At 61.0% G+C, this 13,670-nt stretch overlaps 1 protein-coding gene across 1 annotated transcript in view; it reads right to left on the reverse strand.

Annotated features, from left to right (window-relative positions):
• PRDM16 (PR/SET domain 16) overlaps positions 1 to 13,670 on the reverse strand; it is a 322,309-nt gene that overhangs the window by 215,919 nt on the left and 92,720 nt on the right. The window contains exon 2 of the mRNA XM_060284012.1: positions 1,073 to 1,422. Within this exon, the coding sequence (XP_060139995.1) occupies positions 1,073 to 1,422 (350 nt within the window). The remainder of the gene's footprint in view (positions 1 to 1,072; positions 1,423 to 13,670) is intronic.

Raw genomic sequence — 13,670 nt, forward strand, 5'->3', positions numbered from 1 at the left:
AGCTTGGGAACTTCTCCAAAGCCACGGAGCAGCTGCGGGGAGTCGGCTCCCCTGACCCCCGCTGCCCTGGTCCACTGTAGGGGACACGGCTGCCGGCCACACAAGGCCCTCTTCCCTCCTTGGACAGCGCGCCCCTTCCTAGAACTGACCCCCGTCCAAGCACTTTTGGAAGTTGTGAAACACCCAGAAGGAATCTGCATTGGCATTTGCATTTTCCGTCCAGGCAGGGTCCCTGCCAAGAATACCACCGAGCATCGGCCCTGTGGAGCCAGCAGAAAGGCTAGGACCAGAGGGGAGAGCGCGCCTGTGGGGCCCACGGGCCTTCTGAGACCACCCTGAAAGCCCCCCCACTGGGGCCCAGCGACGCTCGTGGCCCGAGCAGGATACCTCCAGAGGGAGGGCCGCCTTTGGGGGTGTCAGTTGCCGCCCCCCACCTAACCAGCCTCCCTCTCCTGACCGCACATGGGCTCCAGGACCCTCGAGCCAGGCCCAGGTCGCCAGGGAAATGTTAACCACAAGGTGCGCCTCTCTGTCCCCGCTCGTCTGAGAAGCGCGGGCTGCTCGCAGGGAGCCCGCTGGCCCGGGCAGGAGGCCCTCGGCATGGACGCGCCTGGGGCACCTGTGGCAGCGCGGCCACCAGGCGCGTTTTACAAGCTGCCCCTGGCTGCTCCTGCCAGGAGGTGGGCCCCCATCTGAGGGGCTTTCCCGGGAGCAGAGGCTCCTGTTCTGGGAGAGGCCATCCATCTCTGAGGTTCTGCCGAGACTGCAGCCTTAGCACCTAAGATCCAGACGGGAAGCTCGGGGGGTTTAAGACATGAGCTCATTAAAGACACATTTCCGGGAAGAGAGCGGGCACAGCGGATGGGGGCTGCCAGGCAGCTACGAGGCCCTCTGGTGTTTTCGGAGTCGCGTCATGCAAGCCGCAGGATAAAATAAGCCTGGGAAATGTGACATTCGAACGCTCTCTCCTACCCAGCCTCCTGCCCCCGGCGGCTCAGCTCACCCGGCTTTATAAACAGATGGAGCGCGAGATAAATGGCCGCGATCAGTCACCCTGCACGACAGAGCTCACCTCCCAGCCGAAGTCCACCTCCTTCAGCGCGGCCCGGGGCGCCACCATGTACGGGCCAAACCGCTCCCCGACCTCCATCTTCTTCTTGGCCCAGATCCCCAGGCCGGCCCCGGGGATAGAGGACTCGCGGAGCTCGAAGTCCGGTGGGATGGGGATGTCCTCAGGAATGTAGACGGGGGCCTCGTAGGGCGAGCCTTCCTTGGGCGTGAAGTCCTCGCTGGTGGGGAAAGGGGACGGCGGCCCCATGGGGATGGGGGACATGATGCTGTCCTCGGTCTCGTCCTCGGCACTCTCGCCAGCCAGCAGGTCGGGGTCCGGCCCGTACATGTTATTTACAATGTCGCCGTCACCTGGAGGAGACAAGGCAGCGTCAGGCTCTGCAGCTCGGCTTCCCAGGGCTCAAGGCTTGGGGACCAGCTGGGACATGGGACAAACACAACCAAGGGCGCCAGAGGCCCAGGGGTCACCCGGCTACCACCCCTGCCTGGGAGGCACGGTCTCTGCTAGGGGCTCCCAGGGGACTGTTCCAGCAGCGTCTTGGGGAGCAACGCAGACCCCTGGGGGGCTCCCCGAGGCCCCGGTGGCAGCCCGAGGACACGCTGGCCCGTTCTGCGTTAGGACAGGAGGGAAGGAGGTGCCCACGCTCCACGGGTCGGGGGCGGTGGGGGAAGCCGACGCACCAGACACCCAGCCCGGGGCTGATGGGGAGGCATTCCTTCTGGGACCGCTTTGTGTCCGCAGCCTTGGGAATTAGGGAATGGGGGCAAGCCCCACGTTCTTGGGAGGACTCAGAATTGGGGTTACTGTGAAATTTACCCCAATACCTGGGCTGCTCTGGGCAGCTCATGGGGCCGGCTGGGCCCTGGGGAGAGTTCCTGGGAGTTCCCGATGAACTCATGGCAGCTTAGGACAGAGACCTGCTGAGGTCATGAGTATGGGACCCCTGGGGTGGCAGGTCATGGGACTGAGCAAAAGGGTCCCCGGCTTGTCTGTCTGCTGTGGGCCTTTCTTCGGGGTCCAGCCCAAGAGACAGTTGGTGCCAAAACAGTGCCACCTAGGAGTTCACCCAAGGGTGGCCCGAGGCACAGAAAAGATAGAGTGGGCGGGGGAGAGACAGGGCAAGCAGGCAGGTCCAGCAGCGAGGAAATCGGCTTCACTCCTCGGTATCGACCCGAGAGTGGAAAACAGGGAGGCCGAGGGGTGAGGATTCCCGGCAGCGTTAACCCACAGCCCCTCGAGGGAGGGGAACCCGAGTGTCCATCCACAGACGAGGGGACCAACGCGTGTGGCCCATCCACACAGCAGAATATTGATAATATAGAAAAGAGAAGAGGATCACGGACACGGGCTGCACACGGTGAGCCTTGCAAACGACCCTCAGAGTGCAGGAGGCTGAACACAAAAGGCCACACGTCCTACGGCTTCATTTATGTGAAACGTCCGGAAAAAGCAAATCCACAGAGACAGAATCCGTGTTGGGGGGGAACAGAGAGTGACCGACCGATCGGCACATGGTCTCCTCTGGGGGAAGGAGATGTTCTGGAACCAGACGGAGGGGGCGACTGCACACCCTGGTGACTGTGCCCCGTGTCCCTCAATTGTGCACTTTAAAAATGGTTCACTTTTGTATGCTGTGAGTTTCCCTCAATAAAATTAACGAAGTCAGAGGAGAGTGAGAGGAGGAGAGGGGAGGCCCGGGGGTGGGAGGCGCGCGGGCGGATTGCTCGTGGCTCGGAGCCCGCTGACCTCTGATCTAGATGCTTCTGCCCAAGTCCCTCCTTCTGGGACTTGAAAACCTTAGAAAGTGACCCAAAGGCTGCGGTCACTTTGGCCCTCGTCTCGCGGCCCCCTCCCTGCTCCTGAAAGGGTCGTCTCCAGGGAGATGGGAACTTTTCAGTACGAGTAAGATGACCTCAGATCCAACGGAGAAGTAACAAAATGTTTTCTTTCAAAAGAAACCAAAGTCTTAAAAAAAAGGGGGGGGGTATTCACAGAAGTAATTATTATGTTTTATGTGGCCAATGGTTCCTTTTTAATTGACTCGTAGAATCCTTTCAAAAATGCAACAACGGAACGGCCGCTGTCGCTCCCCCATCCTGGGGACCCGAGGCTGTTTAGGTTTGAAAGAACACCCCGACCCTTCCTGGGACTGCGCGCGCACCAAGGTATATCGCGGGGATAATTAACGTGCCACCTTATCATGTGACCTGGTGACTGCACAGAGCTCCCAGCAGACTCAGGTAGGACCCCCCAGCGCGCTCCCTGACCCCTCCAGGGTCTGATGCCTTTGCTTCCGGGCCGGTGAGGAGTCCAGCTCTGTGCGTGTGAGGGCGCTGGGCAGAGAGCAGGGACGTGTCCCCGTCCCATGCACATCCACCTCAGCGGGGACGTGCCCCCATCCTGTGCACATCCACCTCAGGGCTCTTTTTGTTTTCCTGGGTTGTTTTTTGTTTTGTTGTGTTTTGTTTTCTTTCTGTTTGAATTCGACTTCCCCAAACTCGTCACCTTCTGGAGGAAAATCAGCGCTTGAAGGGCACGTTTGATTTACTGGCCAAGCAAACAGCTTAGGAGGGAAAGGTGGTGTTTCCTGCTGATTAAAGGAAGGCTGTGCGTCGCCCACCTCCCACCCACCGCAGTCACCAAGGTTAAGTGATTGCCCGGAGCCGCCAGGAAAGCCCAGGTCTCGTTCGGCTGCCCCACTGCTGGTGGGGAGGGGGGGGGGCTCTGTTTTCAGACGTGGCTGAGAGGAGGCCTAAGGGTGCGCAGAAAACATCTGGAGAAAAGGAGGCGCGCTGAGCAGCCCCCCAGGCCCTGCAAGAAGCAGGAAGCAGCTCGGATGCTGCTGGAGCCCGTGCAGGACCAGCACAAACTGTCCCCCCGACCCCGGGTCCCCGAGCAGCTGGGAGGCTGGATGGAAAGAGCATCCTCCCTCGGCCCAGTGCCCCAGCCGGACTGCCCTCGGGACGGGTGGCCCAGCAGGAGCCCCTCAGCCCCGGGCTGGCATTTCCAGGGAGGGGGCATCATTGCCCCCGGCCCCCCGCCCCCTGCCACCCAGGCCTGTGACCACCGTCACATTCCCAGCCAGTGCTCTCCGGAAGGGCGGAATGCAATGCCAGGAACACGAGCTTTTCATGACCTTGGGAATCCAGACTGTGCCGTGGCATGTTATTTACTCATGAGGAGACCAAGGTCCTTCACTGGGGTTCTGTGGTCGTTTCAGGCTCAGCGTTCATGACTGAGTCCATCATCCCCAAAATTTCTCCTGGGAGATCCACCCAAATAATAAAAACGGGGAGGAGAGGGGAGGGGAGGGTGCAGGCAGCGACAGGAGGAAGAGGAGAGGCACGGAGCGACCCTGAGCCACGGCCACGGCAGTCAGGCCACAGGGCACCTGCCACCGGGGCCGGGGCCCAGCCAGGGCGGCAGGCTCTTGGCAGACTTCATGCCGAAACCCCGTTGGAGGCTTGTGTGCCCTCTCTCACCCAGATCCCTAAAGCCGCCCCTCCACCCCCAGAGAGCCCCATCCAAACGTCAAACCCACGGCCAGGGTTTCAGGGTCTGGAGAGAGAGAAGGCCCCCAGTGAGCACCACTGTGCCTGACGGGCCGGGGGCAGAGGGTCCCTCCAGTCCCGTCCGTGGGGCTGGCAGCCCTGCCATGGCTAAACGAGCAGTATCCCGGGAGGGGGACATAAAGACCCCCGGCCCTTCCCTGAAGCTCCAGCTCCTGGTTGCTTGTAACCCTGGAATCAGGCCGATTGAAGCCTCGATCTGCAGCCGGGGGCGTGCGAGGCGGGCTTCTCTGAGTCCCTGTGTGCTTTGCTCTGCTTCCTCCTTTATCGTGTGGCAGGATTTGTAGGAGAAGCCCTCAAACCATGCAGGGCACGGGCAAGGCCGTGGGCCGCCGCCAGGAGCCAGAAGGGAGCGGGTGGGTGTGTGGAAGAGGATGCGTGCATGCACGTGTGTACATGTGAGCGTGTGTGAGTGCGCGCACGTGTGTGAGCACGTGTGTGTGCAGTGTGTATGTAAAGAAGGGGCAACGGATCCTGACAACAGGCTCGAGGCGACCTCAGCCAGCCCCCTGCCTCCGCACGGCCCCGTAGGTGGCGGAACGTGGCTGCCTCTGCCCGGAGACCCCCAAGAGGAAGGGAGGAAAACGCCCCGTGTGGGGGCCGCCCTTCCACTTCCACCAGACGGGCGGCCGGGAGGGTCTCTGGGGGCCGTCGTACTGTAGTCTGCAGAGAGGTCAGGTGTCAGGGTGGACAGAACATCACGTGCTTGTCAGAAGACTGGCCGTTATTGGAAGAAGATGCTTCAATGCTCCTCCCTAAAAACACCTGCACCCAGCCTCCTGGACCAGCCCTGTCCTGGGGTGCAGACCCCAACCTCTGACCTGGCAGGCTGCCCCTTGACACCCCCCTGGTCCAGGTGGAGCGTCTCATTTGGGGCGGGGGTGCTACACATCACCCCACAGACGCCAGGGCAGAGGCACCAGGAACAGGGGACGGTGTGCTTGGAAGAAGCCGTCTGGGCCCAGAGGTGAGCTCAGCCTGATGACGCCTGGGCCTCACCCCACAAATGCCACAGAGCTTCCTCCCCTGCACGCCCAGCACATGCTGTGAGACCCTCCTTTCCGCCCCCAAAAGAGAAACACCCTCAATGCAAACAGAACACACAGGTAGCGCCTTGGGGTAACACTGAAAAGGCATCCAGGTCCGGGTCTCCTTGCCGGTTCAGTTGTGTCTCACCCACATCACTGGGTTTAGAAGCGTAAGTGGGTGTGTGAATGTCACAAGAAGGCAAAGTGGCTGCAGAGGCTCCTGCGGGGTGACACGTGGCCTGGGGGCCCAGCCTGCAGGACGAGGCAGCTTGACCTGTGGGCCCGAGCGCCCCCTCCCCCCAGCATAGCCTACGCAGCAATCGTCTCGGGGTCAGTGGGTCAAAAGCAAATTACCCTCAGCCAACTTGATGCTGACTCTGAATGGGGTTGGGGGGACTACTACCCCCCAACAGGGCAGAAGATAACCTTGCACGAGTGGGAAAAGAGGGACCCCTGGACCCCCGTGAGCCGAGCTGCCCAGGAAGGGGACACGCTGGTGGCTGTGCTGGACCTGGAACTCGGCGGGGAGGACAGTCCACGGCGGAGTCCACGCAGGTGCCGAGAGGTCACCTCGCTGTCTGCCCTCGGCCTTGGCCCGCCCTCCGTGGACCTGGGATGCTCGGCCCTGCCCAGTGAGGACTTGTGGGCCAGATGGCCGCCTGCTTCCGGGCTGCGCCTGAGGTCCTCCCTGCCCTCTGCAGCCGGCCCGGTCACTCCACAGACCCCAGCCCCGGAGGCTCTGCCCCCTGCTCAGGCCTCAGAGCCAATGGAACCGCCTCCTGTGTTCATCCCCAGAGCGGGGCCAGGCAGCCTGGCCTGGGCCAGCCCCTCTGCTATCAGCTGGCCACCCTGGAAGTGGCTGGGTTCCCGGAGCTGACCCCTTCTCCATGTAAGTTAGAATAAACGCACCCGCCCTGGGCAGCGACGGTGACACTTGCGGGAGTGGTATGGTATGATGGCCAGGCCCAGGCTCAGGTCTCTGTTGGCTCCCCGGAAGCTGCTGGCCGCCCACATCTCTTTCCAGGATCGCGTCTGGGGCTGAAGTTTACAGACCTCCTCAGTCAGGGACATGCCCAGGTCGGGTCAGGCCCCCAGTACATTTTGTGAGCCTCCCCCTTCCTGGAGCCCCAGGAGGCCCCGTGCAGACCCCAGGCCGGGAGCCCCCTTGGCCGTGCTGCATCCTGTGACCTCTTGGAGGAGTGGGGTTCTCGTGGGAGACCTGCCTGCCCGGCAAAGACGTAAGCCAGGTCCCACAGCGCTGACGCAAGGACACACGGGGACTGGGCGCCGAGGGATACTTCTTGAGTCAGACAGTGAGGTTGGCGCTGAGCTGAACTGAGCTGGGAGATGCTCTCAGGTGCGGCCCCTTGTCTGAAGGAGCCCAGATGCGTTTAGGAGATGACGACAGATCCCAAATGCCCCTGGAGACAGGACCCTACGGCGTGGCGTCCAGCTGGGGGTCAGGCCAAGGTCCAGCAAGCCCCACAGCCAGAGCTGCCCACGGGACACAGACCAGCTGGGGCGGCCCCCAGAGCATCGCCCAGAAGGCCGAGTCCAGTCTGAAAGGCGAGTCACTGGCAGAGTGGGGGCGGGGCCTCTGCGCATCCACTGCCCGCTGACAGCAGAGCAGGGCAGCCACGGTGCACACGTGCAGGCTCCTGACAGGAGCCAGCTGAGCGGCCTGGGCCTGGGGGTTTGAGAAGCAAGACGGACTCAGCCTGGAGGTGGGGGGCCCCTCTAGCTCAGGGCTCCTCAGAGCGGGGTCCCCAGACCAGCGGCACCGGCATCCCCCTGGCACTTCTGGAGATGCCGCTCCTGGGCTCCACCCAGACCTGCCCAACCTGAACCTGAGGGGGCTGGAGAGCCAAGCGTGAGAACCACTGTGGGAGCTCAGCAAGGGGGAGGGGCAGCCGCGTCCGAAGAGCCCTGAGGATCAGAGTGCATCGGGGGGATGGGACTCAGCACAGGGGAGCAAGTCGCCTTAACCCTCCCAGGAGCTCTCCCTGGCAATCTGGACCAGCACCCAACTGCACGGCCCCGTTTCATTCATCCCTGACCTGTTGCAAGTAATGGGAGACGCGCCACGCAGCAGGAGAAAAGCCGCCGTCACCGCATCTCCGGTAACCCTGCCTAGTCTGCACCTCAGACTTGTCCATCAGAAGCCCTTGGAGGAAGAAGTCTCTGTTAAAGGAGCCACATCCCAGCAGAGCTCGTCCCGGCCTGGTTCATTCCACCCACCGCACAAGCCGCCCAGGCTGGACAGGGAGGTGGGGTTTGCCAAGGGCTTCCCAAGGACGGAGCGAAAGCCTACCGCTGCCCGGCTCGCAGAGCAGCCTGCAAAGGGCCAGCCGCAGACACAAGCCGCTTACTTTTATCAACGAGTTTTTTGGGGTGAAAGGGGACGAGAGCTGCCACAGCATGTCCAAATGTTCCCCCTTTCCTGGTGCCGCCGGCAGGGACGGGACCCACAGGCCATGCAGGACACACGCCATTGTACCTCGGTGAGACGGGCTGGGCCAGGCTTCTCCGGCCTTTTCAACGGAAGCCTCCTACCCAGAGGCCACCAGACACCGGGCCGAGGACCTTCCGGAAGTGCCCTCTCCGGGATCTGCGGCGGCCCAGGTCTGAATTCCCTGTCGTATCATCAACAGCAAGGACCCCAGACCATGGTCTCTCCCAGGGAGAGGCAGGCTGGGGCACGGGCACCCCCAATCCCACGGCCAACTCCAGGTTTGAATGTCCAGGTAGTGATCCGTTTCACCAGGCCTGTCAATGCAGTATTTAAAACTTACTGTTCAAAAAAATGTTTTTTTAAGAATTAAAGTTACTGTTCAGTCCAACTTATGAAAGGAACATGGTGGTCGCGGCGAAGCCGAGTGGAGAACAGACAACCCACCCGGTCACGGCCCTGAGACCTCGGGCAACACATCCCTGGCTGGCCACACGCCCAGGCAACTTGAGGACCGTCCCGGAGAGACTGCAAAAGCAACCTCAGGACCACAGGGGGCCTGGTCAGAGCACTGTCTGCCTCGGTTCTGCCCGCTGGTGTGTGACAGGTGCTGACAGGGCTCAGGGAGCACGCAGCCAGCGCTGCGGTTACTCTAATTCCCGCCACGCCCCAGAGAGGAGGCAGAGATATGACTTCACCCGCCTTGTACATCATGGGAGGGACGCTCGGGGAGTGAGGACTTGCTCAAGGCCACACGGTTAGCCAGGGCCAAGCTGGGAGTGTTTAGACAGCTTGATCTAAAGCGCTCAGACCCCGTATCACACAGCTCCGTGTTCCCACCCCTGTGCTCTAGATGCACCTTAAAGAGTGCCCAGCCTTCAGTGATGACCTTCCTCGTGTCCACAGAAGATACAGAGGAAATGAACGGGTAAATGTATGGGTGGACGGTTGGGTCAGGGCATGGGTAGATGAGGGGTAAGTGGATGGGCAGATGGATAGATGGATGAATTCAGGGATAAATACATGGATGAATGGGGGGGATGGAAAGATGAGTAAGAAGATGGATAAATGGTGGATGGATTGTGGAATTGTGGTCAGTGGATGGTGGATGGATGGATGGGTGGTGGATGGGTAGTGGCATAATGGTGGGTGGTGGTTGGTGGGTGGAGAGATGATGATAGAATAATAGTGGATGGATTGTGGATAAATGGATAGATGGTAGATGGATGGGTGGATGGATGGATGGATGGTGGATGAACGAATGGTGGAAGGGTGAATGGTGGATGGATGTTGGGATGAAGGGTGGATCAATGGATAGGTGGTTGGTGGGTAGATTGATCCATGGGTAGGTAGTGGATGGATGGGTGTATAGGGGATGAATGGATGGATAAAGGGATGGGGGCAAGGACGATCTTCCCTGAGATGAAGCCCCCTTAACAGGAGGCTCAAGTCTGAGTGGTTATTCTGAAGGCGATAGCTGGGCTTGCTAGGCCCAGACCCCACCTCTTGGAAGAGGGCCGGATGTCTCTGCTGCTCGTTCCGGGCATCCCTCCCTCCACCCACGCAGGGTGGCATGCCTGGTCCAGCAACATAGGGGTCGCGGGGCACATCTGTGATGCCGGGGTTCAGCCGCAGGCCTGCCTGGCCCTCTCACCTTCCACCGGAACCTTTTCAGAGAAACAAGATGGGCCTTTGGTTCCCATCCTCTGACTTTCACTTCTTGAATCAAGCAGAGAGGAGAGCTGTGTACTGCGCCCCTCAGAGACCCCCCAAACTTCTTCCCCAGAGCCTATAAGTCCCCGTGGTCTGTGACTGTCGCAAGGACCATCTCAGCTGCTGCTGGGGTGGGAGGGGAGGGACAGAGGGACGAGCGCATCAGATGAGCCGGGGCTGGGGGGGCCACCGGCTCGGGCGGTGAAATAAGATGCCCTGATTTCTCATCAGGATTTCGGTGCAGCCACCTTCCCGTCCAGCGCAACAGGCGGGCGAAGCCCCCCCCTCGGTGGGAGGGTCCTTGGGCCACAGCCCCACTTCCGGAAACGGTTTGCTAGAAAGAGAAACCTGGGAATTGACAGGGTCAGTCTCGCTATTGTCCTCGAGCTTTTAATCAACCGCAGCCACCACGGCGACCCCTCCCCCAGCCCTGGACCTTGGCTTTAAGACAGGAGCTAAGAGTCCCCATTCCAGGAACGCCCCTGCCCAGGGCTGCGGCCACCAGGGGTCTCACCGCCTGCCCGAGCTGCCCAGGGCTGTGGCCACAGCGGGCACCTGGCTCCTGGCCTCCCCCTCGCCCGTCACCGCCGAGCTAAGCCCGGAGCAGAGCGCGGCTGTTGTTAACGCGGCAGATTAATAGCACCGGGAAAAGACGTTCCTGCAAACACGCTGAGTATTAATAACCGTCGGTGGTCGTTTATATTTCCAAGCCCACTCCGGGGACCTTGCCTGCAGGGACCGGAGGCCACGAGCCCCAGCTGCCGGGCTAATGGAGCTGCACTGTCATCAGGGCCCGGAGAGACCGGGAAGGCGCAGGGCCTGGGGTCTCACCGCCCTGTCCCAGCCACGCCTGCGAGGGCCCGAGGTACGGACACCTTCCCCCGAAAGATGCAAGCTCCCCGCTCCTCTCCTCGTCCTGACAAAAGACGGCAACCACTTTCCTGGCTGCTGCCACACACGTGCACTTCTTTTGTCTCAAACCCTGAGCTGGTGGTGGCAGGTCCAGGCCTCTGACTTGGCTGGCTACTCCACCGGCCCCCACTGCCTCTGGTCACCTGATGGCCATCGGGAGCTGGTGCGACCCCCAAGACGTCATGGCCTGAATTGTGCCCCCAAAAGAGATGTGCAGGTGTTCGAACCCCCAGTACCTGTGGATGTGACCTGATCTGTAAATAAGGTCTCTGCCGGCGTGACCAAGTTACGATGAGGTCATTAAGGTGGCCCTGACCCAGTGGCTGGTATCCTGATAAGAAGAGGGGATAGAGTCACTCAGAGAGACACCCAGGGAAGACGGCCACGTGATGACCAAGGCCTCCAAAGGGGAGACGGTAAACGTCTGCCGTTTGAAGCCCCCAGTTGAGGGTACCTTGTTACAGACACAAAGGCGCAGGCACATAGAGCAAAAGGCTGGAGGGCCCTGACCAGCCAGGGTACGTGGCCGCGGGGCTGCCGTCACGTCTCACAGGGTCCCCCAACAGAAGCCCCCCCGCCTGCCCTCTGTTCTTAGTCTACCCGTAGCACCGAGTAGCAGGTCACCATCTACCCATTTTGCAGACGAAGAAACTGATGCCCAGAGGGTAAAGCAGCAGGTGAGGCCCCTGCCCTGGTCCCCGCACGAGTCTCCACTGCCAAGCTCAGCCGACCTCAAGGTCAGATTCACCTCCCGGGGTCAGCCCTGCACGTCTGGGAGGACCAGAGGTGGTACAGAGGTGAATCCAGAAGGGGACCCAGAGGACCTGCTCCTGCCGCCCTCCCCTCCCACACGTGAGGTCGGTGGGTGGGCCCTGGGCGAGCGTCACACCCACCCCACACCCCCGGGGCCCCTGCGCCCTCCTCAGCATCCTGTCGGCAGCCTGGCCCCCGTGCCGTGGGACTGCCTCTGAGACAGCTCCGGGAGCCCGCTGCCCTCGGAGGCCCCACCCCAGACCCCCACGGCCCAGCCGAGTGGCCACAGGGCTGTGAGGGGCTCTGCCGGCAGCCCAGACCACCTGGCCTTCCTTAAAGCCGGCGCATGATTCTAAGACGATTCTTTCTCCGCGCAGTGCTCGGGGGGCTCCGGCTCTGGCGTGCCTATTTCAGGCCCCGCATCCACTATTTCCTCCCTGCCTCCGTTGCCCCGGGCAGGCTCTGAATGACTCGCGATGCCACTGTAATTTTGATCAAGGCTTGTTCCCGGTCAAAAGCCTCTTTGTTTCAGAGAGATGTGATTTGGCCTTTTTTCTTCCTCTCCTTTATTCCTTGGTTAATATACCACTTCCCTGAGCCCCGGGGGCAGCGAGGTAGCCCACAGATTGCTCGAATCTCATGTTTTTCTTCTAAATCACCGCCGACTCTCCCTGGCCCCTGTGCTAAGCACCGTGTGAGCCGGCGGCTCAAGCAGGGGGTGTCCCCTCACCCGTCACCTCCAGACTGTTAACGCACCAGAGGGGCCCTGGGCCCCAAGACGTCCCCAAATGTCAAGGGACGTAGGCGCTGCACACCAACTCTGTAACCTCACATCTGGCAACACCACAGTGTGCTCCTGCAAAAACTGAAATAAAAGATGCATAGCGTAACATTTACCGCCTTAATTATTTATAAGTGCACAGCTCAGTGGCATTAAGCACAGGCGTGCTGTCGTGCAAACATCACCACCATCATCTCCAGAACTTCCTCATCTTCCCAAACCGACACTCTGCCCCCATGAGACACTCACTGCCCACCCCTCCCCCAGCCCCCGGCCCCACCCTCCTCCTTTCTGTCTCTGTGAGTGTGACTCCTCCAGGGACCTCACAGAACCGGGATCACACAGAATTTGTCCTTTTGTGTCTGGTTTATTTCACTCGGCATCGTGTCCTCAGGGTCCATCCACGTTGGAGCAGGTGTCAGAATCTCCTCCCTTTTTAAGGCTGAATACTATTCTGTCGTATGGATGGACCACATTTTGTTTCTCCATCGTCTGACGATGGACACCTGGGTTGCTTCCACCTTTCTGGTGATGGTGAGTGATGCTGCCGTGAACATGGATGCACAAGGGTCTGTTTGAGTCCACAGTGCTTTGAGCATCACCGTAGCCCACGGGAGAGAAGGTTCTTACAGGCTGTTTGCCCAAAGTGAAACCAGCTTCCGTCCGTCAGCCCCTCACCCAGATCCTGGGCTCTCCCTCCCTCCCCGTCCTGGCTGATTCTCAGGTGCCATAAACACAGACAGGCTCTCATTCCAATACGCTTACAGATGCTCTCTGGACCTCAGCCCCCACCCCCATAAAAGACGGGTACATCCAACCTGCCCAGAGGTTCAAGGTACCAGCGCACCCCGACGTGGGGACACTGTCATCGCACGATCGCCAGGGGCCCCATGCCGGACAGGGCGCACCAGCTGCCAGCAGAACCCATGGCACCGCTGGGCTCCTCGTTCCTCCAGTGTCCCTCTGTGCCCCGCAGTGCCCACATGCACTCCTCAGGAAAAGGGGACCCCATTCTGCTGGACAGCACGGCCTTGGAGGCTCCCCAGTGAATGAGGCTTTGCTCTCTGGGTCTGGGGGGCTGCTCTGGGATTTGGGGTTTGGGGACGCCCTCATCCAAGCTGGGTTTCAGAGGCACTTCCTCCGCTGGAGGGTCCCCAGGCCCCTCCCCTGCTCAGACAGGTTTTCTGGGGCCTCAAGGTCCAAGGGCTGTGGAGTTCTGGACCCTCCAGACAGAGAAAGGGAGGAGGGACCCACGAGGGACATGGCTCAGGTGCCGAGGGCAGCACGTGGCCAGGACAGGCGTGGAGAAGGGATCCCAACGGCCACAGGTGCGCTGAGGGGTGGGCCAGGGTGGGGACAATCCCCTGGCCCTCGTCAGCCGCCTCTGCTGGGG

Source organism: Globicephala melas, chromosome 1 (assembly GCF_963455315.2).
Source record: "Globicephala melas chromosome 1, mGloMel1.2, whole genome shotgun sequence".
Lineage (NCBI taxonomy): Eukaryota > Metazoa > Chordata > Mammalia > Artiodactyla > Delphinidae > Globicephala > Globicephala melas.